Source organism: Xenopus tropicalis, chromosome 2 (assembly GCF_000004195.4).
Source record: "Xenopus tropicalis strain Nigerian chromosome 2, UCB_Xtro_10.0, whole genome shotgun sequence".
In the NCBI taxonomy this organism is placed as follows: domain Eukaryota; kingdom Metazoa; phylum Chordata; class Amphibia; order Anura; family Pipidae; genus Xenopus; species Xenopus tropicalis.
The window spans coordinates 95,867,172-95,892,941 of NC_030678.2; the positions used below are offsets into that span (position 1 = coordinate 95,867,172).

Genomic DNA, 25,770 nt, shown 5'->3' on the forward strand with positions numbered 1-25,770 from the left:
ATGTGTGTGGCAGGTATCTGGTCACTTGAGAGATGTGGTGGGGAAGAATTAGCTGCATTAGTAATAATGGATACTCTCTTGGAACACAGGGCACTGTAAACTTAGGCAAGAGGTTTAAAATGCTGCAGTCTTAACATATACTATCATTTTAATAGTAACTAAATAGCAAAGTGAACTGAGAAGAAAAAAACATGGTGAGAATAGCTAGTTTGTGAAGAAAATATTGCCACTTCTTAGAAAGCAGGAGTTGATGGATGGAACTGGTTTACAGCCTGTATTATGGCAATAAAGCTCCTGTGAACAGAAAAAAGTCTATAGGTCTATATGGGTTACAATTCAAACTGAGTTTTTCTGAACAAAGGGTGCGAAAATCAATGTGCACACAATTATTCCATACTGCGGTATCATTTGCTCTGAAATGTGATGTATAGTATATTGTCCAAAGAAAACACCTCTAAATGCAGTTATTCTGTCTAATATGTTTCACCTTGTAACTGCTCAAGGAGAGATGAGCACACATGGAACTCAGTGTGAAGCAGCATATTCTACATGTTTTACCCTCAGGGATATTAATCACAAAATGATGCCAACAGTGAATAATAGGTCACAGCCACAGACCCCAAAACTTGAGTTATTGTGTAAAAATAATATTTTGAAGCCACAAAAAGGCATTACAGGTATGGGACCAATGCTTTTCTGGATAAGGGATATTTCCATAATTTGGATCTCCATACCTTAAGTCTTATAAAAATCATTTAAATATTGAATAAACCCAATAGGTTGTTTTGCCTCCAATAAGGATTAGTTACATCTTAGTTGGGATCAAGTACAAGGTACTGTTTTATTATTACAGAGAAAAAGGAAATCACTTTTAAAAATTAGAATTATTTGCCTATAATTGAGTCTATGGGAGATGGCCTTTCTGTAATTCAAAACTTTCTAGATAGCGGGTTTCCAGATAAGGGGTCCGATACCTGTATATATGGCTGAACTAGTCGTAACACTATAGCTTACACTTTAACTGAAATATGGGATATCTTTTAAAAAATGAGCAAAGTCCCCGCTGTGTGTGTAGAACAAGCTGAAACCATCTGAAGTCTGGTGAGATGCATTTTGGTCTAATCAATTATTGGGCCTTGGGTTGCTTTGCACTCTTCAGATCCATTATTGAACTATAAAGATAAAGTCTGCATTTACATTTTCATAGTGTTGTCAGCTTCACAGCCTTGTTATGCTTTTGTAAGTTTTATCTTCCTGAAGGGAAAAAAACCTGGCATCTTCGGTTTGCGTTTATAGTTTTATATTGATTTTATTTAAAGAACAGCACAAACATAATTGATTTTCTGGTACAACAGTTCTTGAAACACCTATGTTTGCTGTGCAAACACATTTCACACCTGAGTTGTACAAGGCTGGTAGCGTAACAGTCCGCTATAATCAATAATGACAGGTATCTCACCTTCTCTGCTTCCCTCAGTACATCTGTCATTGGGTCAGTGACACTGAATTTAGAAGTGCAACAATGTTTTCTGCAGTATTTTTCATTTCAAACTGTTTTGTGTTCTTGTCCTGTAGGAGATTTTGAAATCTATACAGACAAGCTCACAGATACCCTTATGTATGTGGCCACAAAGAACTCTGGATAGCAATCATATTTAATGATTATTGCATAGTTTATATTCTTTTAGCTAGATCACATTATTTATATCAGGCAACATTTCATTATTCCAGCCACATATAATTGCTAATTATTTTCTTTACTGCACTTGTCCCTGTATATTATGTGTATCTGACTGGGTTTCTTCTCACATTTTAAAGACTCTAGGCTCCTGAAAAAACTGACCCTAGTATATATGATTAGTAATGAGCGAATTTTTTTCTGCAGGCATGGATTTGCAGTGAATTTCCGCATTTCGCCATTGGTGTGAAAAAATTTAAAAAAAAGTTGCGGTTGCGTCAAAAATGGTCAAAGTTGCGTCAAAAAAAGTTGTGTGACACCCTTGTTTCGCAAATTTTTGGGAATGTTGCAATTTTTTCTGTTTCACTTTTTTTTCTGGCAAAGCAAAACAGGACAGATTCACTCATCTCTATATATGATTACACTGTAATGGACACAATTAAGTGCTCAGCTGCAATAATAGGAATAAATGTGGCAATCTGAAGTTTGTGCACTGCATTCGTAAGGGCAAAATGAACCATAACATATCCTAACCACAAAACATTTTACAAAACAGCAATAACAATTACCCAAAAAGCAATGATCATGTAAAACAACCTGCCATTTTGCTGGCAAAACTGGAAAGCAACAAAGTCTTGGGGCTCTTGTGTTCTGAAGAGCTTACAGGGAGTAAGACATAATAAGCTGGGGTTGATCTGTGTGGTAGTAGAGATTCTGTGAGTCTAGACAGTGGGAGTTTGTAGCGAAAATCTTTAACTAGGAAAATAAGGGCATTATGAAAGGTCAGCAACTGGTAAGGGATAAGGTTGTTTCTTAGATGAAAAAGTGAATGCAAGAGAATTTGGTTGTCTCAAGTGCAAGGAAGGGTCACATATGGGAAATATTACTAAACTGAGAGAAATGGTTGGTATCAGCATTGATTGTTATTTCAGGGATGAGAGCAGATGAAGAAACTGAAGGGTTATTAGTTTGGCTTTGTCCATGTTGAGTTTTAGGCAAGGAAAATATACACAAGAGCTTACAGAAAGGGCAATTCTTGGGAGAAAAGATAGATTTGAGCATCATGCACACAAATGATACTGTAAACCAAAGCTTCTGATCAGCTGACCAAGATAGATTGAACATTGTACAACAGCCACACCAGCCTCAATAGTTGTGAATCAAAATAATGATAAGAATAAGATGCTCTGCGTTTCTACAGCAATATCTCAGTATCACCTTTAAAAAAAGCTTTCTGGCAATAATGTATATAGGAAAGGATCCAATAAGTTGAAGCAGAGATACAAACAGTACCTCAGTATAATGGGTGTTTGCCCCACACCCAAGCCGTAATTTCTGCGATGGCTGCAGAAGTGTTGTTAAATTCTTTGCAATTTGTTGGTGCCTATGCTGTGGTCACCCCTCAGTAAATGAGCCAGTCAACCTTCCACTGTATATAAAAGCCTGCTGAGCAATTATAAAAATAAGCATGACATTATCTGCATTTACTGTATAACTGCAGGGAATTCCCATCCACACTAACTAGGAGGCTAGGATTGGAAAGGAGGCATGCTGTTAGGCAAAATCAGACACAAAAGCATGCTGAATTATAAAGGCAACAATTGTCTTATGAAGCAGCTACTAGCAGGCATCATTGCAAAAGGAATATATAAGCAGTATTGTATTTCTGATTACTGTAAAATATAACAATATTTGAAGTCTCTGCTGTGTTCCACGTCCATTTGTATTAGACCCACTTAATTTATGGAGCCTCTAACCTTCAATCCATGAACACTTTAAAATAAATCTTTTAATTACACAGTGACTACAATACAAACTTTCTATTTAAAAAATATGTTAGTGGTTTGGAAATAAACTCAAAAGTAACTGGTACACACAGTGAACAAGCATGCCATATAAGAATTATTGACTGATGCCTTTAAGTGGCAAACAGTGTATTACTACTATATATAGATGGATGTAAGGGTTATTGATGTATCAATGCCAAACATATAGCAGCTCATCATTTGTTTCAGAGGGAAAAAAGGTTATGGGTGAGTGTGCCAAATGCATTAACAAAGCCATCTCAATCCCTCTTTTACATTGCTCTTTCACCAGGCTTTAAAGATCACAGAACAGTAGTCCATTATGCATTTTAATGAGAAAAGAGTATAATGCATCAATAAACGTGCAAATGCTGTCTATTGCATTGCTCCTTCAGTAGCATTTTAAGCCTCCCCCACCTCAGCCTTAGTTTTCATCCCAATTCTCTAGCACTATGCATATATTGTGACTTCTTTATGTCATACATGGGACTTCGCTTTCTTGTGCGTTAAGATATAGACATACTTAAACTCATAGACAACATATATATACATATACGCACACACACCAATGGCCTATGGATAAAACATATGCTGCTTTACACTTTTGAAGTAAAACATAGCATTTTGTGACACTGCCCTTTAATGTTGTGAAAAGTTAAAAATAGTGACCATATGACAAACTTGCGATAAAACACATCTGGCTGGGCAGCCCTTGCTTGAGGGATTGACACCTGTTACACTGCTAGATGTTCTTTACAAGTCCCCGCACTTAAGGAACAAAACACCAGCTGGCCCTGTTAAAACCACCTTAATTAACTTTAATGCTCTCAATTAAGGTGACTAAAAATAAATATTAGACTATGCACATTAGAGCTTAATTTCAGGCACTAGAATAATAAACAAATGCATTCACATATAATGTACACTTCAACTGCAGTTCAACATTCTCTCTACAAGTAAACATTTATGTGTGCTTCAACAGAAGCCAGAGTGAGCTTGTAATTAGTGCTAAAGCCATAGTAAATTAGGCTTGTATCATTATTAGCTCCCACTGTAAGATAATTTTCTCTGTGCAACACTTTACAACAAGGTCAGTAAAATTCCATAGAGAATACGTGGATTCACATTAGGTACACATCTATTGCTCAACAATTGCCAATCAGTGATGAATTTAATAACTATTGCATAACAACTGCTTTAAATTATGGGTTATCCTAAAGCAGGCTTGTCCAATTTGTGTTCCCTAACATACTAACTCCACTGAAATTGTTATAGTTCTACACCAGCCTAAGGAAGCAAGGTGTTTATTACTATACAGTAGGACCTATTTTTTTTACCACAATCATTACTATTACTTAGAGTGAAAATGGCTGAAAGGTTTTACTGAGTATTGAACATTTAAGTGAAAACAAACTATCACCTTATGCCTGTAGATTGCCAATACTCCTAAGCAGTAAATCTGCTTTCATGCTAAAATCTGGATCCAATTGAATTTATTGATGCTTATGTAGAGACCTGGTGCTTGTACCGTGTTATCTATAAAGCTTTGCAATAAATGTCAAGCAATTACTGAGTGCAATTTCTCAAGATGCTTGATTATCCTTGACCGATGGTTTCAGAAACAATGGCACTGTTGTTTCCATACCATCGACTTCATTAAACAAAGAGCCTGCCAGTATACATACATTAGGCTTCCGCCATATAAATCTGAGGGCATGTATAGCTTTTCAATAGATATAAACTTGTAGTATTAGAAATATCTAATTCATAGATTTCTTTTGGAATCATAATGTAAGGGGTACTAAAATAAAAGTCATCAAGTTTGCCATTAAACATGTGACCAGTAAATGCTACTTTTTATTGGTTGACATGGGTTACAAACTTTCTGAAATTTCTGACCATTCTGGTGTCAGCTATCAGCAGCAGCTTGCTGGTGTGCAAGATCCCGTGGATGTCCATGTACCAGTGTATTTTGACATGGAGAATTGAAACATTCCAATTATCTGCATGGTGATCTTAATTTATCTGATAACACCATAAATTAGTCATGCATTCCATGTGGTCATGAGGAAACAAAGTGACATCATTATTTCTTTCCAATGGGCAGCTTTCAGTGTATAATGTTATTTTTTTTTCCTTAACCAGCTGCAAACATTAGAAATAATAATGTATAATTGATTTATTGATGCTTAAATTCACTGCAGGGAAAGAACATAATGATAACAGGTAGGAGGTCTATTATCCAGAATGTTCTAAAATATGGCAATGCCTTTTCCCATAGTGTCCTAACAAAAAATTCAAAATTTTTGACGTAATGTAGCTAGCATACTTTTTATGTCTAATGTGTTTAGCAGCTTGAAGGCAATGTGCTTCAAATTTTGGAAAAACCTATTATCCAGAAAATCCCCAGGTCCAAAGCATTCAGAATAATAGATTCCATGTGCTTAATATCAGAAAGAAAACACTAGGTATGGCACTCACAAAAGAGTACCCTGGTCACCACCTCAACAAGGTTACAGAAGGAAAAGTAATATATCAGTGATTTCAGAGTAACAGCAAGTCCCTAATGCATCATTTTAATGACATTAACTGCTACTGTTAACTTCTCCATCATTGATCCGCCTGGCAATGGGCTAAGAATAACCTATGTGCCAGGAAATGATAAAGGTGTCTTTTTTTAAATAAAATCACTCCTGCCACTTTTTATTTAAGAAAGAAGAGAAGAGAAAATGCAAACACTCATTTTAGCTTATACAATTCTCAACTGTTTCTCCAGCTTGTACCAGCATTGAGAATAAAGAAAAGTAAAGAGTAAATGAATTAAGAAGGTAATTATGAATATTAAATGAGGTAAAGCCCAGATTAACTGGGACACTTAAAGAAAGTAACACAACATGGACTTGGTATATCTATAAAGTAGATATAGGTAGGGGAAATGTTGATATTTGGGCTATCCAATTCTATATTTCTACACTGTGTATTCTTAATGGGAAATGAACATGAACATTTCCCATTAGGAATACACAGTGTAGAAATATAGAATTGGATAGCCCAAATATCAGAAAAAAAAATTATATATATATTAGACCAAGTCTGAGAATAAGGTATTTCTTACAGATGTGCAAATTTACGACACCAGGGCATAATATAAAACACTGCAGCAGACATTTAAAGGACAATGAAATATAAATTAAAAGTAAATCTAAAGGCATTCTTTTTAAGTACTTACTGCATATCTAAATTCCCAGATCCCTGCTTGCTTCTCTGAGATATGGTGCTTGAATCCTACAGCAGTGTGAAGACTACATTGACATCACTGAATTCATATTCTCTGAGCATGTGTGTAACTTGATCCTGTCTGCTGTTCTGAGCTACACATGCCCACCAGCCAATCAGAAGTGGATATGCCAGAGGGGAGGGGGGGAGGGAATGAAACACATGTGCAGTATGAAGCAAGGAGGGAAAGGAAGGGAGAATACCTTTTTAGAGATGGCTGCCTGTTCTAGAAAATGTGAAGTAAGTGTGACTGAGTAAATATTTGATTAGGTGAGCCAAAGTGTGGCATTTTTACTAAACAATAGGAGGACTATTGGGCAGTATGCTTTTTATATTTTGACTTGCATTCTCCTTTAATGCTTATAGAATAGTGTGGGCTGGATTTACTCTAGTAAATCACAGCCACCAATCAGTTATCATTATAGCTGTACTAGGTTAGTTCAAGCAGTGTGCTGACAGATTACTGTGGATGAGTAGTCTTGGGCAAATATATTGCTTGTCAAGTATATATATATATACATATATAAAATATACATATTGCAATCTTTATAACTAAAGGTTCAGCTGATAACGCCATTTTATTCTGATAGGCTGAGTTGACCTTCTTCTCATTGGCTATAGACATAGATCAAGTTTTCATGAATCAATTATCATTTGCCATCCCAGATTATGGTTTTTGATACCTTTGATACTTTCTTAGCATCTCCCCAGTTGATGTATACATTAAGCTGACATCATAAATCTTAAATAAATCAGTACCAAAAACAAAACTGGTTATTAGCACTCCAAATCTGCACTAATATCACATTAAACCTTAAAAAAAAATTCTTAAATATACAAAGAGGGCATCTAAGAAATAAGAGTTGATCTTTATTTCTTCCCCTACAGGAAGCAACTACTCAATAAGCAACAAGAGTGTTACATAGGCTGTTGCTTGTTATCACTGATCCCAGATAGTATTAAATACATTTCACACCAAATAGATCCAATTGCTGTAGATTGAAAATAAACAGCACAGGTTTGCACTGGAATCAGGAAACTAAAAGTGAATTATCTGTTTGTTGGTCATTTTGGTTGGGGGATCATTTTATATGATGGTATAGCTGAAAGGACCATCAGCTAAAAGAACTGTGAATACCTGAGGCAGAGTTAGTGCTCACTCTTGTTCCTTTGTAACATTAGAAGCCTTACAGTACAGGGAGTAAATTCTAAATCAAAAGGATATAATTAATCACTAAGAAGTTATGTGACCATATACAGCACAAGGGTGCAGTACATGTATAAAGGGCTACATTATTTCTTAAAATACACAAATTTCAAAAATACATGGTACTTGACACACCAAAATCTGCAATTATGACAAGTGAACTATATATCATGACACAGTTTGCAGGTTATGTACAGATTTTTGGTAATATCTAGAAATATTAAAGAGGTCACAATGTGGCAGACACGGACTCTACAAGTTTTCCTACAAAAGCAGAGTAAACTCTTCAGGAAATGTCAAAAGCAAAAGATAAATCCAGATAGATTAGTACAAATAAAGGTTCTTGGACATGGTTGTAGTAAGCTGCATATGTCTGCATATGTCTCAGATAAATGTACAGAAACTGAACCGTATGATTCAGATGTATAGACAATAAGTGATGAATCAGACTGTTGCAAAGAAGTTAAGACAGCGATGTGCAAAAGAAGGAAGAACAGGTTCCGGAATTCAGTTTGAAAAAGTTACATTTATAATGCAGCTTGAAACAGGTTAAATATCCAGTAGGTGCCATGCATGTTACAGAACATTTTACATTCTAGACAATTACTTTTTTAGACAGAAAAAGGAACACATCAAATTTTATTTAATGCATTTGTTTTAATGCATTAATCATCAATATAACTTACTATCTTACTAAGTATTCTTATATTCTGTAGCATTATATATTAGGCTGATGGTTAATGCTGTTAAATCTCAGGTGCAGTATATTTCTTAATGTATACAATATACCATTTATAATCATATTTCTTATAACCTATTGTATACACATATATAATTGTTGCTGTATAACAACAGTGCTTATTTATGTATGTATAGAGTTTAAGCTTTTACAATCAAAACCACATTACTAAACACCTCAGAGCTATATAGACACAGGTTAAGGAACAATGTAAATACCACATGCTCCAGAAGTTATTATGCTAAACTGGGATTAACCTACTCAGGACATGGTAAATCATTTGATTGATTTAAAGCCAAGCATTTACATTATCTATTTATTTTTGACTAAAGTTTAAAAATTACTTGTTCTGCACCTAGCTAAGTACTAAAGGAATTATCTAAGAAGAGAATTCCTTTAGATTTAGAGTACTTATCTAAATCTCTTAAAGCAGTGCTGTCCAACTTTTGTGGTACCGAGGGCCGGAAATATTATGACCTATGTGGTGGAGGGACGATAAGTTATTTTTGAACACGTTCCTTTTTAAACCACACCCATATCATCAAAAGCACTTTTAAGACCATACCCACATTAATGATTGAAGCACACCAGAAAAAAACAAATATTTGGTGCTCACTGCAGGGATATCACCCATTACTCATATGTGAAAAAAGTTCATGAAATCATTGTAAGACATATCCTTATATGCCTCCTCTTCCCCTGTGGATAGTGCAGCAAACCCCAGCACATAAACATATACCATATACAGTAATAACTATTTCCAAATGCTAACATACCCCCACCAGACTCCCCTCCAACAGACAAAGCAGGGCAGGCAGAGTATGGCACACACAGCCAGAATAGGGTAGGCAGAGTATGGCACATGCAGGCAGGGTAGGGCAGGCAGAGTATAGCACACACAAGCAGAGTATGGAAAGCAAATTATGGCACATGCAGGCAGGGTGGGACAGACAGCATAAGACACACCCAAGCAGAGTATGGAAAGCAAATTATGACACATGGGCAACATAGGGCAGGCAGAGTATGGCACACACAGGCAGGGTGCAGCTGGCACAGGCAAAGTAGGGCAGGAGACAGGGAAACTTATCAGGGTATTACAGGTGTGAACAATACAGGGTCTCGCAGGTGTGAGCAATACACAGGCTGACACTAGTGACAATTTATGACCTTACTGGTGTGAACAATGCAGGACATTGCAGGTGTGAACAATGTGGGGGGGGGGGGGGATTGCCGGTGTGAGCAATGCAAAGCCTTACAGGTATGAACAATACATGAGTTTACAGCCTGAATCTGAGGTGTGAACAATGCAGGGGGCCAGTTAATCTCAGTACTTATAGCATTTAAAGATTACACAAAGGTAAGCAGTTACCGCAACCAGACAGATGCAGCCAGTGGGCAGCCAGTTGGACAGCTCTGTTATAAGGAATACTTCATAAATTTTATAATCTGCAAAACTGTGTATTAATATGTAATCTTTATAACATATTAAATATGGTATATATAAGAAATGTTTCTAATGTGTCAACTGTAAGATAGTATCCAAGGCTGGTAAAAAAAAATCCATCTTGGTCAACTTCAAGTATAAAGGAAAGTTTTTGGCCTAAGTAATTTATTTCCATGACTGCAATCTCTTCTATCTCTTCTTGTAGAGATTATGTCCGAAATAATTGATGACAGCATTCATTCCATAGATGCTTTCTATTTGTATGAATTTATTTTGGAAAGATTAGAAGAGCCCAAAGTCTTCTTTGCCTTCTAAAAGTGAAAACACTAAGCAAATTAAAAGGGAAGAATATATGTGCTTTCATCTGTTAGTTCTCGATGTGGCTCAGCTGTTGGGTGCCTCAAGGTAATAACAGATCTGTAAGTTGCAAATATAAACCTTTCCATCTACACAGGAATCCCATCCCTATAATCACAGTGGATATACTCATCACTGAAATATAAATGTGTTTTCCAGCAGATATATATTCTGAAGCATATCACCTTATGTAGTTTAATAATACATAATTTATCTTAAGAAATGGGAATTTAATTTGTTCTCAGTTATGTAAAGGCAGAGCAATACAGCAACAGGAGGCAAAAATAAATATTCCCAAATGACATATGTCTAAATTGGATTGCTAGCAAGCTGCCTAAATTCCATATAGGATGATGACACAGCAGTCTGACAGCTGAGTGCAGTAATATTTATCTTTGTCACTTATCTAATGAAAATATATGTTTGGAATTAAGCAAGCATCTTTTACTCTAAAGCAATGGAAGTGTCGGATTGCATTAAATAAAATTCTGATTATGCCCAGAGCACTTAAAATTACTGCAAATATCCATGCAGAGATTCAACCTTCTGAATTTCGGGCCTTGGGGGCCAAAATTCTTTATCTGGCCCTCAGGCAGGACTTGGGATGAAGGCTATTGAAGTTAAAGATTGGAGAAATGTTTTGTAAAGCTTTTATGACTTTGCCATGAACAAACTATTTTGTGAGTATGCAGCAGGAAAAAAAATCACTAAAATATCCACCAGATATCAGCCAGAACAGAAATCACAGTAATTTGCCACATGGTGAATTCATGACAAATGCACACTCCAGTGCTAAGCTTTAAAACGGGTACAAAATTGCTTTCATCTGTAGGCTCACTGATGTGCTACATGTGCCTTGCTTGCTGCCTAAAGCACAATGTTCAGTGTTCTGCGGAGCCCTGTACTTGAACAGGCAGTAAATACAGAGCCTCATGTTTTGAGCTTATAGGTACTTCCATTTGTGTTAGCTGAATTACACACAATTGGTTTTTGTAACCCTGCAAGCTTTGGGAAGCCCACATTATAAAAAAAGTAACTTCAATGCAAAAATCTTCACCATTTTTTTATTTCCTTACTTTATATCATTTAAAGAAAGTAAGTGGCCTTGACACTACCTGACCCATAACAAGAAAACATCATTCAAATTGCAACACTACATACACATGTTTATGCCAATCTCCAAATTAAACAGCACATTTCATATTAAAACTTACAACACATACAGTATAACTTAAAATTCACAAGACAATTCTGATTAGTAATTGTTGAATATTTTGGTAGATGTAACATCAATTTCTGTTAAAGTTTTCATGATTGACAGTGGCCTTAAGCTTTGTTTCTTAACAGCAGCCCAGAGCATACTAAGCATGTGCATTGTCACTGACACCCAAAGATGGGGATCTGTTGTGCTCAATTTTAAAGGCATAGATCACTATTATTCTAAAGCTGCTGAAACTGAGTTAGTTGCATATATATATATATATATAAACAGCAGTTCTATTACTATTTTCTTTATACTATAGGCAAAAATGATCCATGATTAAAAATTATGAATACATATTGTTCTTCCAAGAGGGCTGTTACAAGAGCTTTATTATCCATATCCTACTAGACATTTTGAAAGTTTCAAATAGACAATTTGAAAGTTTAGTTGAAGTTCTGAAAGAAGCGCAACAAGGACTGAAAAACATTCCATTGAAACAAACAGCTAGCGATTTATCTGTGCTTGAAAAGTAAATCAGTTGCTCACTTGAAACAAGGGAGATCTTGCTTTTCACTGCTTACAACCATGAATCAAAACTCTGATCTTAAAATTATTTCACGGCTTCTTAATATACCAAAAGTTCCTGCCTTCCCTAATCTCTGCCATCATTTTTATCATGAGGCAGGTAATGTCATGTCTGCATGTCCACACAGCTTAGTGTCGATGAGAGGGAAAACCATTTTAGAAAACAAATTTCTCTTGGTAAAGAGTTTAAGAAGCACTTTAAGCAACAGTATGGATAACGGTAAAGTTGTTAGTGACAAAAAATATCATAGCACCTGTATTTTGAAAACTTGAAACGAGCCTAAACGAACAAAGCCATAGAGTTTGAGTTTGAGAACGCTTGCCAAGAAAAGTCTGAAAAGTCTTTAGGGATCGTTTTTTCTTTTAGAAATGACCTCTATGGATGAACCTTGAAATATGAACTCAGACATGTGGAAAACAAGAGAAAAATATAGATTATCACTTCCCTTAAATTGAAATCAAACTAATTTAGCCTTAGCTCTTGTTTACTAAAAATTCATCTGCTCTTCTGGATTATCAAATATTTCCTGGTAAGACAGATTTCTGTATCAACTTAACAGTATTTAGGAAGATGTTAAGGCTCTGAGGCATCCCAGTAATGTTGCTTGTCAGCTACTACATCAGAAATAATAAAAAAATAACATATTTATGAAATGAACATTGTAAGTGCATATGTCATGGATGAATAGATGCTGCGATAAATGTTTCATTTGGTATCATCAAATAGTTGGTGTAAGTGTCAATAGAGAAGTAAAAATTACTAAAAAGCAACAGACCCCGCAATATATTTATATATGCGGGGTCTGGGACAAAGAAAAAACTTTCTGGGGTTCCTTTTTTTTATATAAAGTAGAAATAGCCAATCCTTGTAGCTGTCACTAGGTGACTGGAACCCATATTGGTCAACACTAATATAAGGTGTTGCTATCCCTTATCTTACTCTTTTGGACCTGCAATTCCCTATCAAGCATTCCCACAACTGCTACTCTGTGGGACCCAGGCAGTCACCCCTTTTGCTCCCCCTAAAGACAGCTCTGATATATAACAAATGGAAAATATTTAAGCATAAGAGATTAAGTTCAGCTAGCTTGAATGTTTTCCCAGAATACATACAGGAGGATGTTCCAAATGAGTGACAGCCCTAAAGTAAATTTGGGATTATAGCTATAAATTAGACATAAAACTCACCCAAAGGCACTGAAAAGCCTCATCCTAAAACCCATGAATATTTCTTAACAGGGTACTAAATTGAAGCCTCTATCGCTTAACCTTTCCTGTTGCATTCAACAGTTGCTGACACAGAAATACTGCCTTGCTTAGTAACAATAGACAAGCGAGCCTGCTGTATAACAAGCCAGAGCTGAGAAAGATCACAGGCACCTTCAGCTGCTCAGCAGGTTTAGGACAGCTGGAAAACAGCTCTGAATGTGAAGCTTTAGTCAGCCAGGCAAAACACACACATCATTCTCATTAAACGTGTCGGAAAATCAACAATCAACACAGAGCAACTGGTGGCTTGTCTTCACCTTTTGTACAACCTGATTTCCTGATTGTCATGTCAGTGACCTGCCTTGATGTTTTCAGCAAACAGACATGTAAATGATGTAATTATTAAAGATGTCAAGGTAATTTCTATTGCCATGTCAGGTCTTTTGCATTTCACTTTCCTGCTGTTTGTCTCTAGTGCTTTGGTACCAAAGAATAAAAAGCAAAACGATAGGAGGAAGGGAGGGGGGAATGCCATGAATTAACATAAATTCCAAACAAACGGTATCAGAGCCAGATGCACAGCATTTCGCATCTTCAGTACAAAGGTTGCTTTGCTATAGCTTTCAGATGCCAGTTTACTGAAACAGCAGAGAAAGTTATATTGCTATGATGCTATGTGACCAGATGAATAGAAATGTACCAGTATATGTCAATGTACCATTATATACCAGGGCATCAGATGACAAGTACAAACTGGGAAGTGTCAGATTGTAATGGTTCATCAGCACTTTGATTTGATGTCAAATAAATATTTAAAGCAAAAAGTAATAGATGAAAGTTAAATGCAGGCAACTTACTGCAGTCGTCAGAATCATATCCATCCAGGTCCCCTTCCTCTTCATGTTTAGCAGGTGCAGTGGAAGCAGCTCCATAGGCTCCAAATAATTTGTCCACATCCTCCTCTTCCTCCTTGGAAGTTTCACAAGGGCTGACAGAGGGCTGGCTCACATTAGATTTGAGGGAGTTAGCACGAGTTACAGCCGCTGGGATACCGCGGGGAAACCGAGGGAAATAATCTGAGATTTGTTTGATGGGCTTGATGGGACCTGGGCAAACATCAATGGCCATATGCTCTTGGATGCTTATGGTCATTTTCTCTCCTTTTCGGAGTGTCATGCATGCGATTCTGCTCTGAAACCCAAACCAGAGAATGGATTGAAGGGAGAGGTTGTCTTCTTGAAGTTTAGTTACATAAATAAAGGCAGACAATGTAGGCAGCAAGGTCACAGATGCTGCAGCAGATTATGTTGCTCTCACTCTGAGACTTTCAGACACCTTGTGCATACTGCCTGTAGCTCCCGCAGTCACAGACGTTCCTTATCCTGCCTGTGTGGCTCCTAAGCCTAAGCGTAAGCATGAGCGAGAGAAACACTGACAGGCATGAGGAGGGGCTTCTGAGTGATGTCACTTGTTAGCAACCAAGCAAAATACAGGAAGCAAAGGAATGAGGGACGGGCAGGTGCACTGAGCAGCCCTCTACCTTCCAACCTGTCAGCCTCATTAGCAGCACTGACTGCCATAAACACCGACGAGGAGACTCATCAGTTATAAACTACTTTATTAAAAGCAGACAATACAAAATATTATTGCAGTGCAGTCTCCCTGCCTGTTCCACAAGTGATAAAACGCTAACAGCTTTACTAGACTTGGTGCTTCCTGAAAGAAAAGGTTAATGCCCATGTCTGAGGTGACTGAATACAAGTAATTATACAGTTTAGCTTAAGCTGATGCCACACGTGCCGTTTTTACGCTGCGTTTTTTCTCAGCCTAAAAACGCCGCACAAGCCACACAGCCCCTGACTGTGGCGTTTTTCAGCCTAAAACTGGTGACGTAGCAAATCCCGTTTCCATGGTGCTAATAGTGCAAAATAGTAAAAAACGCCGCGTATTTCAGCTAGGTCTGGCAGCTGCCTTTGTGTATACATAGGAATAGCTTGCTTTGCAAATACTGGCGTATTTCAGCCAACACTTGAAAAATCCGTGCTAAGGCGTTTTCTAGCGTACTTACGCTTTGTGTGGTTTGCCTCGAGTCTTTTCAAGTTATTTCTATGGATGATGATATCGGGCGTTTTTCAGCTGCTGAGAGAATTAGAAAAAACGCAGCGTAAAAACACCACGTGTGGCATCAGCCTTAGGTTTTAGCTTTCTTCTTGTGTGAAAAAACAGCAGCCTAATAAAAATGATAGTGAATGGATTATGTAGATAAGGATGCTGGGATGCAGCAATAAACAAAGGACCTAGTGTAGAATGGTATACTTTATCTGTACTGCAGTAGGAATACACTTGAATTCCGGAAAAAAATTAAATTGAATCAGTAGTTAAACCCTTCTTACATTCTAAGTTAATTATAATGCGGTTTTGAGTATTGCCAAATAAAGGGACACAATAACTGGAGCTCAAACCTGTATAATAATGATATGGTGTTGGTATTAGTGTGCCCAGTAATACCCCACTGTTCTGTCTTTTATTTATATTACATTCTAAGCTGGCATGCCAAATGCAATTATGAGCAGTGACAAATGCATGGCAAAAGAGTTAATTTAAATCAAGAAGCCAATGCTGTCCCCGACCCGACGGAAAATCAAACCTGCCCGATCAAGATCTGGCCAATTTTAAGCCAGATGTTGGTTGGGTGGGCCCGTCGGGGGTGCCCATACATGGGCAGATAAGCTGCCCTATCTGTCTGAAGGACCCAAATCGCCAGCTGAAATCTGTCTACATATGGCCACCATTTAGAGAGACACATAAGCAGATATGTGCCATGTTATATTACCAAGCATCCCTCTTTAAATAGTCAAATCGGATTGCTGTGACTTTGTGATAACATTAGGGAGATCTGTGCAGTATTTTCATTCATATATATGGGATACTTTATCTGGAAACCATTATCCAGAAAGCTCCAAATTACAGAAAGGCCAACATTTATAGACTTCATTTTAATTAAATACAGTAGAACCCCCATTTTACGTTTTTCAGGGGACCATGAAAAAAAGATGTAAAATCAGGGAAAATGTAAAATCAGGGAAATGTGTTAAGGACACATAAATGTCAATGATTTAAAGGAAATAAGTACAGGAATATTTTTTTATTTGCAACACAGTTCCTTTACTGAGTTATTTCACAGGTTTTAGCAGAAGTACTGAAACAACTTTTTACAGTACTGTAAAACATTTTGCATTTAATGCATGTGTTTACTAAAAGTTTGAATATCACTATAAATTAATAAGATGCGGAAAAGAATACTGTACAGCACTGAAACAAAAATCTGTACTCTTTTAAAAATCTGCACCTTGTACAGCTGTTCCCCATACTTGTGCAACTCTCGCGGTATTTTGTACGCTCCCGTATAGGTACGCATGCGCAGTATGAAATATGAGGCGATAGTGGTGATGCTGACCTTCCTAAGATGGTGCCTGTGATCGCAAGACATGGGGGAAACTTTAATTCCTAAAGTAAGCTGTATTTTTACCTTAAAACTAAGCGATTTGCTAGGGAGAGGCATGATAAAAACAGTGTAAAATGCGGGAAATACAAATGTAAAATCCGGGAATAGAGCCCATAGGAATGCATTAAAATTGGTGGGACCACAAAAAAACGGTGTAAAAAGCGGGAAAACTTAAAATCAGGGGATGTAAATTGGGGGTTCTACTGTACATTTTTAAAAATGATTTCCTTTGTCTCTGTAATAATAAAACAGAACCTTGTATTTAAACCCCAACTAAGATATAGTTAATCCTTAATGGAGGCAAAACAATCCTACTGCGTTTAAAACATATTTAAATGATTCTTTAGTAGACTTAAGATATGGAGATCCAAATTACAGAAATATTCCTTACCCAGAAAACCACAGGTCCTGAACATTCTGCATAACAGGTTCCATACCACTATTTGCTTTTAAATGTGGGAACAGAAAATCAGGTAGCAACTTTAATCAAGATGCCAATTTTACAGGCTGTCATTCAGCAGCAGGAAAGTCCTAGGATGAAAATTCCTGTTAAGCAGCTTAGTTAGTTAATAAATCTAACTAACCCCGTCTAGCCAATGCATTGTACATACAGGATAAGTTAAGCCAGATCCCACCAGATTGCGTAAACTGGATAAATGTCATAACAAGTCTTTACTTTGGAACATAATGTGTCCTTTGAACCTTCGGTTCTGGAGTGGTGGGTTACACTTTTTATTTTTTAAAGAAAGCAGTTTCTGCAAGTGCAACCCCAACGCTAAGGGGCATATGTGTGTAAAGTAACATCACCAGTGATGTTGCCCATAGCAACCAATCAGATCTTTGCTTTTGTTTTATAGCCTGTAGGTGACCATTCAAATCCAATTGATTGGTTACTATTGGCAACATCACCGGGATGTTGGCTTACACACTATAATATGCCCCTAAGGCATGTCACCCTGCAGTAGCAGAAAAGATATATCAGGGCAGGCAAAACTGTCACAAATAACTTCACATGGAAGTAAAAAAAAAGCTCTTATTGACCACATAATGTACATAATTTCAAAACAGCAGTGATTTTAGATGTGTGCATGTACCAGGGAATAACAAAATAATAACGAATGCAAATATACAAATAGGCAGAGGCATATAAACACTTCAATCCGCTTTTCACACAGAACTGAAACTCTTTCTTTCCTACCTCTACTAGCTGATTCACAGTTTTAACCAATGCTGGGCATTTTTAAACAGTTTGTTATAAAAATGCCCCCCTATATTTAATTAAATTTAATTTTTGTGGTATCTTGGCATGCAAAGTCATCTTTGCTGGGATATTGTTATCGAATCCTGCCATGCTAATCTCTTAGAGTGATTATCTATTTGTAAAATGTTTCTCTTACACCAACACATGCATAGTATTCATCTAATGGGGATTTAGAATAACTGAATCATGCTGGCTGTCCTTCAATCACTCTCGTGATTCTCCTATTCAGAAAGTGATACCTCAAGTCCTCTGTGCAGTCAAAGATAACAAAACAAAAGGTGTTTCTGCCCTACTGCTTGCTAGTTTGATCTAATATTGGCTCTGTTAACACTGAATTGTATTTTCACTTTTGGCAGGAACATAAAAAATAATTTGTCTTCTTAAAAGGGTGTTTAAGGTTAAAAGACACATGGAGCTTATAGTAGCAGCAACTTGTCATGGTTACAGAAATAGACAATGCTGATTATTTACTGATAATTAAGGGGGTTATGTAATAAAAGGTATTAAGTTTGCCCAGGAGCAGTAATCCATAGCAATCAATCAGCAGTTAGCATTTACTGGTCACTTGTTTAAAGGAGAAAGAAAGGTAAAAACTAAGTAAGCCTTATCAGAAAGGTCTATACAACCATAAGCACTCACAGAAACGCTGCACTGAGTTCTCTGTCAAAAGATTTCTTGTGTCTGTTTTCCTCTGCTAGAGCTCTCTCCCCTCTCCTGCTCCCCCCCCCCTTAGGAATGTGGATCTGAGCCAATCAACAGGAGTGTGGCATTATGGGAACTTTCTTTACACAGCTCAGCATTTTTTCTTCCTGTTTGGCTTCTTATCATCTGAACGGGAGAAATATGGGGAGACTTAAGGGCACTATTGAGAGAACTGAAGGTATGCTTGCAGCTTGAGATTAACTCTTTATTAGCCTTTCCTTCTCCTTTAAAAGCAAACATCTAATTGTCTGCATGAGTTACTGAGCAAACTTAGTGCCTTTTATTACATATGGGGGTTAGTGTGTTTTAGCAGAGGCAATTCTCAGTATTGTCTATGGCAGGGTATTTTATGATGTTTTGGTAGCCATGACAAGTAGCTGCTACTAAGTAGCTTAGTGTGTCTTTATCCTAAAGGGAGAGTATCATCTAAAATTGTACCCAAAAGCAATGATGAGGTAGTGATGAGCTAATTTTTTCCATTATGCAAATGTTTCCATTGTTTCGCAAAACGAAACGTGACAGATTCGCTCATCACTACTCAGGGGTAGACAGAATGTTTATTTTCAAACAGTTGATCAATAAGTCTTACTGCTTACAGTAACTGATTACTAAACAAGTAGCAACAAGAACATTTATAACATTACCCCCAAAGATTCCAAACCATCTATTATCAGCCAGCAAAATAGGTTTCCACACAATTATATTCATTGGATTTATCAATAAAGGCTTAAAAATCACTCTGAATTTCAGAGCTTCCTTTGCTAGCTCACAGTCTCTTTTACTTGCACAATTTAATGTTATGGGATTTCATCTAGTTTCCCTTTCCTCTTGTGGTCAAACTATGCTAGACTTCCAGTATTTCTTTGCCCCAATCATGGATGAGAGTCTTCCCAACTGCAATAGAATTGTAGAAGAACAATAGATGTTTTGCTTAGAAGCCCTTATGTTTATAGGAAAATAAGCCTTTCCCTACAAGCTGTTAATAGTGAAAAAACAAACTGTTCAATATCTGTTTCCATATTATGAAGACTTATTTTTTTCTATGAATATATGCATACTGTATGGGGCTGATTTACTTACCCACGAACGGGTCGAATGGAGTCCGATTGCGTTTTTTTCGTAATGATCGGTACTTTGCGATTTTTTCGTATGATTTGCGATTTTTTCGGATTCTTTACGAATTTTTCGTTACCAATACGATTTTTGCGTAAAAACGCGAGTTTTCCTATCCATTACGAAAGTTGCGTAAAAAGTTGCGCATTTTGCGTAGCGTTAAAACTTACGCGAAAAGTTGCGCATTTTTCGCGTAAGTTTTAACGCTACGCAAAATGCGCAACTTTTTACGCAACTTTCGTAATGGATACGAAAAACTCGCGTTTTTACGCAAAAATCGTATTGGTAACGAAAAATTCGTACAGAATCCGAAAAAATCGCAAAACATACGAAAAAGTCGCAAAATGTTCGTTTTCAAGTCGGAACTTTTCCAATTCGGGTCGGATTCGTGGGTTAGTAAATCAGCCCCTATGTGTTATCTAGTTCTGAGACTGGATAAACATTTGTGCAAAATCACATCCAACATTTTGGCACCAAGAGGACAGTTTATGATAGGAATAACTGGCATGTTAATAAAAATATACTAGTTTTGCATACTACTGTATATAACATCATGTTACCTTTAAATTATTATAATGTACCCTCTTACCTCTGTTATTAGATACCAAAAGCATTTCCCTTATATGCACCATAATATAATTTTACATATGTGCTAGTGAGATAACACCCTCAAATAAGGATGAAGGGGGGCACAGTTCACAAAAAAGCAGTTTAAAAATGGTAATAGTGTGAAACTATACAAAATGCTTAATGTGTGCTTACAGTTCTGCTGTATTAGTCAAGTGTCATTATTTAATTTAAATAAGGAGAGAAGCTATTTACTGTTTTTTCAAACACAAAATGCCTCCTTTTTATCTTATATTAGAAAAATGCTTTTTGATCTCTTGTCAGTATTTTCAGATGATCTGTAGCCAATATATTTTGTAATGAAAGGATAGTGTTGGAATGAATCTAATATGTTTTGCCACCCGAAGCATTACCATTTTTGATCTAACTATTACGAAAGGCTAAATTTCCTCCCTATCTAAGACTGTAACAACAACAAACAATATTATTTCATTATGAAGAATAAGATTTCATTACAATGAAATATGTTTATAGCTCATATGAAGTTAAGATCACAATATTTCTACACACACTGGTCCTGTTCTACACACGCAGTGCCATTGTATGGGGTAATATCTGCTGTGACATCAATGTCACCTCCATCATAAGAAAAATCATATATTTTTCACAAACTTGTTAAGTTCAGCTGTACAAAATGTTCTGTCTGTGTGCACAAAATCAAACAGACCTTCTAAAGGCAAGCGGCAAGGGCCAATCGACCTAAAATCCAAAACATTCAGTATTCAGGAAAAAGGTGAGAATAAAGTCATATCTTAAACCAAGAGGGACTCGTTTATGGGCCGGACATCCCTTCTGCTTCTTTCTGTAACAGTAGTATATTGCAGTCAATGCCAAAATTGTTATTGGGAATTTGTTTATTACTCTTACAGTGACCAGTTTTGTTGTATCTGTAGCTGCTTTAATTACACTCTTGTGTTTTAGGTATGGATTTCCCAATATAATACAGACCACATGGGCATTTTATAAAATATATCACATATATATTGCTCTGATGTGTAATGCTCTGGTTAATAGTTCATTTTCTTGGGTATGTGATCAGTATCCCTTTGTGAACAGCATCCCTTCTTGCATACTGTAACACTGAAGTTATAGCAACAATAGTACCCATATTTGAGCTCTCTAAGAAACATCTAAGAAAGTCATGGTGAAAGTCAGTGAAAGTCAAAAAAGACGCATTTCCCCCCACTTTTCTGAGGCTTTTTCCTGCACATGCTTTTTCACATCGGATTTTTTTATTTTGATATTTTTCAAATGTGTCTTCAATGTAGGATGGTGTCAGAATAACAAATCCTCATAATATATAGTCACAACCGACATGTACTGTGCTGTCGGTTGAAAATGGAATTTGTGGCACAGATGATGGGTCTACCTGGTGGTTAAACCAAACTTTTATGAATTTTAAGCACTTACTTAAACAAAAACTAATTAGTTCTGAGTCACTTGTTTCAGTAATAATCCTGTTCAACTCTGCCTGATAGCACATTGTAGGATCACCCATTAGGGGATCATAACATGTTAACAGAGATTCTGCTCTGAAATTAGAATAATTCATTATTACAATGCCCTAACCTTTATCAGAAGGCTTTATAACATGGGTGGTGTCCGGACGTAGCTCCTTTATATGCCTTTCTCGGCCAGGAAGAGATTTTTGATGTATTTATTTGTGTTTATCTCTACTTTAGCCAAGCATGTCTATCTGGATATTATTTACAAAAGTGCTTACAGATTTATTGATAACCCGCGGAATGGATGTAGATTTAAGTTTAAGTTGGTTGACCTTTTCTGTCTTTGGTCCAAAGCTGCACTGGAAACCCCCTGGGACTTGATTCAGTTTTCTGCAGAAATTAAAATTTTTAGATTTAAAGACATGTAAACTTAAAGGAACTGTAACCCTGCCCCCCCAAAAAAATTTTATTCAGTGAACAGCTTCTTTGAAATATTTAAATAAACAATCCGGTTGTTAAAAGGGTAACAGTAAGATGGCCACATCACCTTAATCGCTTTGGATTCCTTCTCCTCCTCTAACTGTCAGGTGAAGCCACAGGTGTATGCGTTGTAATACGGATACAGTGGGTACTTCGCTTGTTGATAAGCAGGAGACATGTTGTGATGCTGAAACATGATTTATTATGAGGATTGAAATGAGAAGTGAGCAATAAGAAATACAAAATTCCTTACAACAGGCCAGTGGTCAGAGGCAGGCAGCAAACAATACAAGTCCTTATAGCAGGCAGAGGGTCTGGACTGGCAGCAAGCAAGGAAGGTCCAAATAACAGGCAGTGGTCAGGGGCAGGTTGAAGACAGGGAGAAGTCAAATAAACAGGCTGAGGTTTATACCAGAAGCTCCAACAAGGTCAGGAACAGGAACAGAGGAACAGGGTATAGCACACGGAATAAGGCAGGAACCGGGCAGGAACAGGGCAGGAACCAGGCAGGAAGACGGACAAGAATCAGGCAGGTACGGGCACTGGATCACGGAATAAGGCTTAATGATCAAGCAACCAGGGGTTGCTTGTAACAGACTTATAAAGCCCGTTAATTGTCAGATTGCAACCACCTGGGCTTACTGAGGGAGGAGGAGGTGAGCATGAACAAAGAAGTGAAGAGGGGTTAACAATATGTTTAGGGCTGGATGCCCAAGGTCTCCATTGGCTCAGCATGGTAATGCAGAACCTGCCTAACATACAATCTAGAGTTTGAGCACAGGCAGGTACTGACACTAACATACTAAGCCCCCTCCTTAAGGAATTTGCTTTGGCTTTTGGCTAACTGAGCATCATCAGTTCTTCTCAGCTCAGGTTACTAAACATGCCCTAAAGTTTATGAAGAGATGGCCCTGCTGGTTTCTATAAATAAATCTATGTTCTAACTGTGCACTCTGCTGCATATTTTTCTATTTTTTTCTCACAGCATTTTTTGAGCAAATATTTTTGCAGTGAAATTTTACAGTGGTTCCATGAAAAAAAATCCATCACTAATGCTTGGATATATTAAAGGAGCCTGCTTTTTAGAAGCCATATATAATGGCTTCAGTAGAGTTATAGCAGCATGTATCTTTTTTTTAATAACTGTTTTATTAAAGTTTTTATATGAACATGCAGACAGTGTAGACTTAGAGATAAGAATCCCATATCAGATAATAACAACAGGAGCACAACATCTATGTTATACAAGATTGTAGCTGTAAATCACACTGATGATTCTATAACAAGCTGTCTACACAGCAGGAAAATAATAATAATAGAAATGTGAAAAACAATGAAATGATTCGATAAAATGTAAAAGAAGGAAAGAAAGAAAAGAGGGGGTAAACAATGTATCTATATGTGGGGGCAAAACTGTCACCTCTGTAATAAAAGGAGAGGTAGAAATAAGAAAAATGGATGCCCTTTGACAGTATCAGACTTCTGTCCCTGTGAGAGGCATTTATTTTAGGACAGTGCCATCTTACAGCAAAAAAAAAGAAGGTAGGAGCTTACCTACCTCGCAAATGTTAAAGTGTTCTAACTTAATTCACAGATCATGTAATATTTTACTTCTTATGGCTCAATAACTGTTTGGACCCACTTTCATAGACAGCTATAGTCTTTCTTCCTTTTTTTGTTCATTTTCTAGAAGACTGCACCTACCTTAACCGTAACATCTGGAAGCCAAGTACTTCTTCATCATCATCATCATCATCATCATCACTTAGTTTCATAGTAGTTGAGGGTAAAAATAGACACGTGAGAAGTAAATCATACCAACCTTATGGAATATTTAGAGGAGGGGAGAAATATCTAAAGGTATCTCTTTACTTACACCAATATGGATATCAGGCCAGTTCCTGGATCAATATTATACTACAGGGCAGATATATTATGTGGGTTAAAAAACAGTGACAACATTTACCACACATCGTCAGGCTTTGCCATGTAAAAAAAACAGTATAATTTCTTTACCCTTTTTTCTTATAGCAACTTCTGCCAGAAATAATGATGTCAGATCTGGTGTTCAGACAGTGTAGAATAAAACACACGTGATAAATGTATTCATCTGTTTATTTTACACAGCTTTTTACACTATTTTTTCAGTTTCAGTTTTCAGTTTGTTTTACACAGCATAATAAATTGGACCCTTAAGAGTATTAATATCTGTAAATTTGTATTTACTAACCTGCTAAAAAAGAAATACATCTCTTTCTTAAAAGTAGCTAATATATCTGCCCGTACTGCTTTATGGATATAACTTTACAGCTCTCACTCGCTATATAAAGCATGACACATCCTTTATTTTGATTTTGAAAGGATTCCTATACACCCTTTGTAAAGATCTGTTGGTGAATAAGGGATCAGAGACTTTATTGTATGTAGCTTTTATCCAGCGTATTCTCAACTTTGTCACGTTTGATTCAAGTGCAGTCCACAGATCTCTGCACTCCAAAACTTAGTACAAAGGCTTGAGGCTATTTGCAAAATACCCTACAAAGTGAACTTGCAATATCTTAATGGAATTTGTTAATTCCATTAAGGTATTAAAATATTTTTTATTTTGTTTTTTGCTAACTGGATTACCTTAAAGTATTTTTTACAGTGTGTAAGCCAACATCACTGGTAATGTTGCCATAGCAACCAATCAGCAATTAGAATTTAATGGTCACCTTAAAGTTAGAAAACAAAAGCTAAGATTTGGTTGGTTGCTATGGGCAACATCACTGGTGATGTTGGCTCATATACTGTAATAAATATGCCCCCACTGTAAGGTTATGCAGTTAGGAAAGTTAGGAGTTAGGCGTACACGCTATAATAAATAAAACATTATAGTTTTTTGTGATTGATAAACATAGATACCTGTAAATTATGTATTTTTTTTCAACAAATGTCTTTATTTATTCAAGGCTACAAAAGAGAAAAAGTGTTAACTTGTCATTGCAATGATTTTCTTCATTAGTTTAGAGTGTGGGATATATATAACACCCTATGTTTAATTACATTATAATGTATTTTAACTGTTATCTCTACAGTCGTGGGCTCAGAAAACAAAATTATAAGGTAACGATTATTTTATAAGCATAAAGTA

The 25,770-nt window shown here is 36.7% G+C and overlaps 1 protein-coding gene across 1 annotated transcript in view; it reads right to left on the bottom strand.

The window, feature by feature from the left end:
- The window catches only part of doc2b (double C2-like domains, beta), a 279,826-nt gene extending 264,906 nt beyond the window's left edge, over positions 1-14,920 (bottom strand). The window contains exon 1 of the mRNA XM_002934344.5: positions 14,362-14,920. Coding sequence (XP_002934390.1) covers positions 14,362-14,680 — 319 coding nt within the window. The 5' untranslated portion in view covers positions 14,681-14,920. The remainder of the gene's footprint in view (positions 1-14,361) is intronic.
- Positions 14,921-25,770: the final 10,850 nt, after the last annotated feature.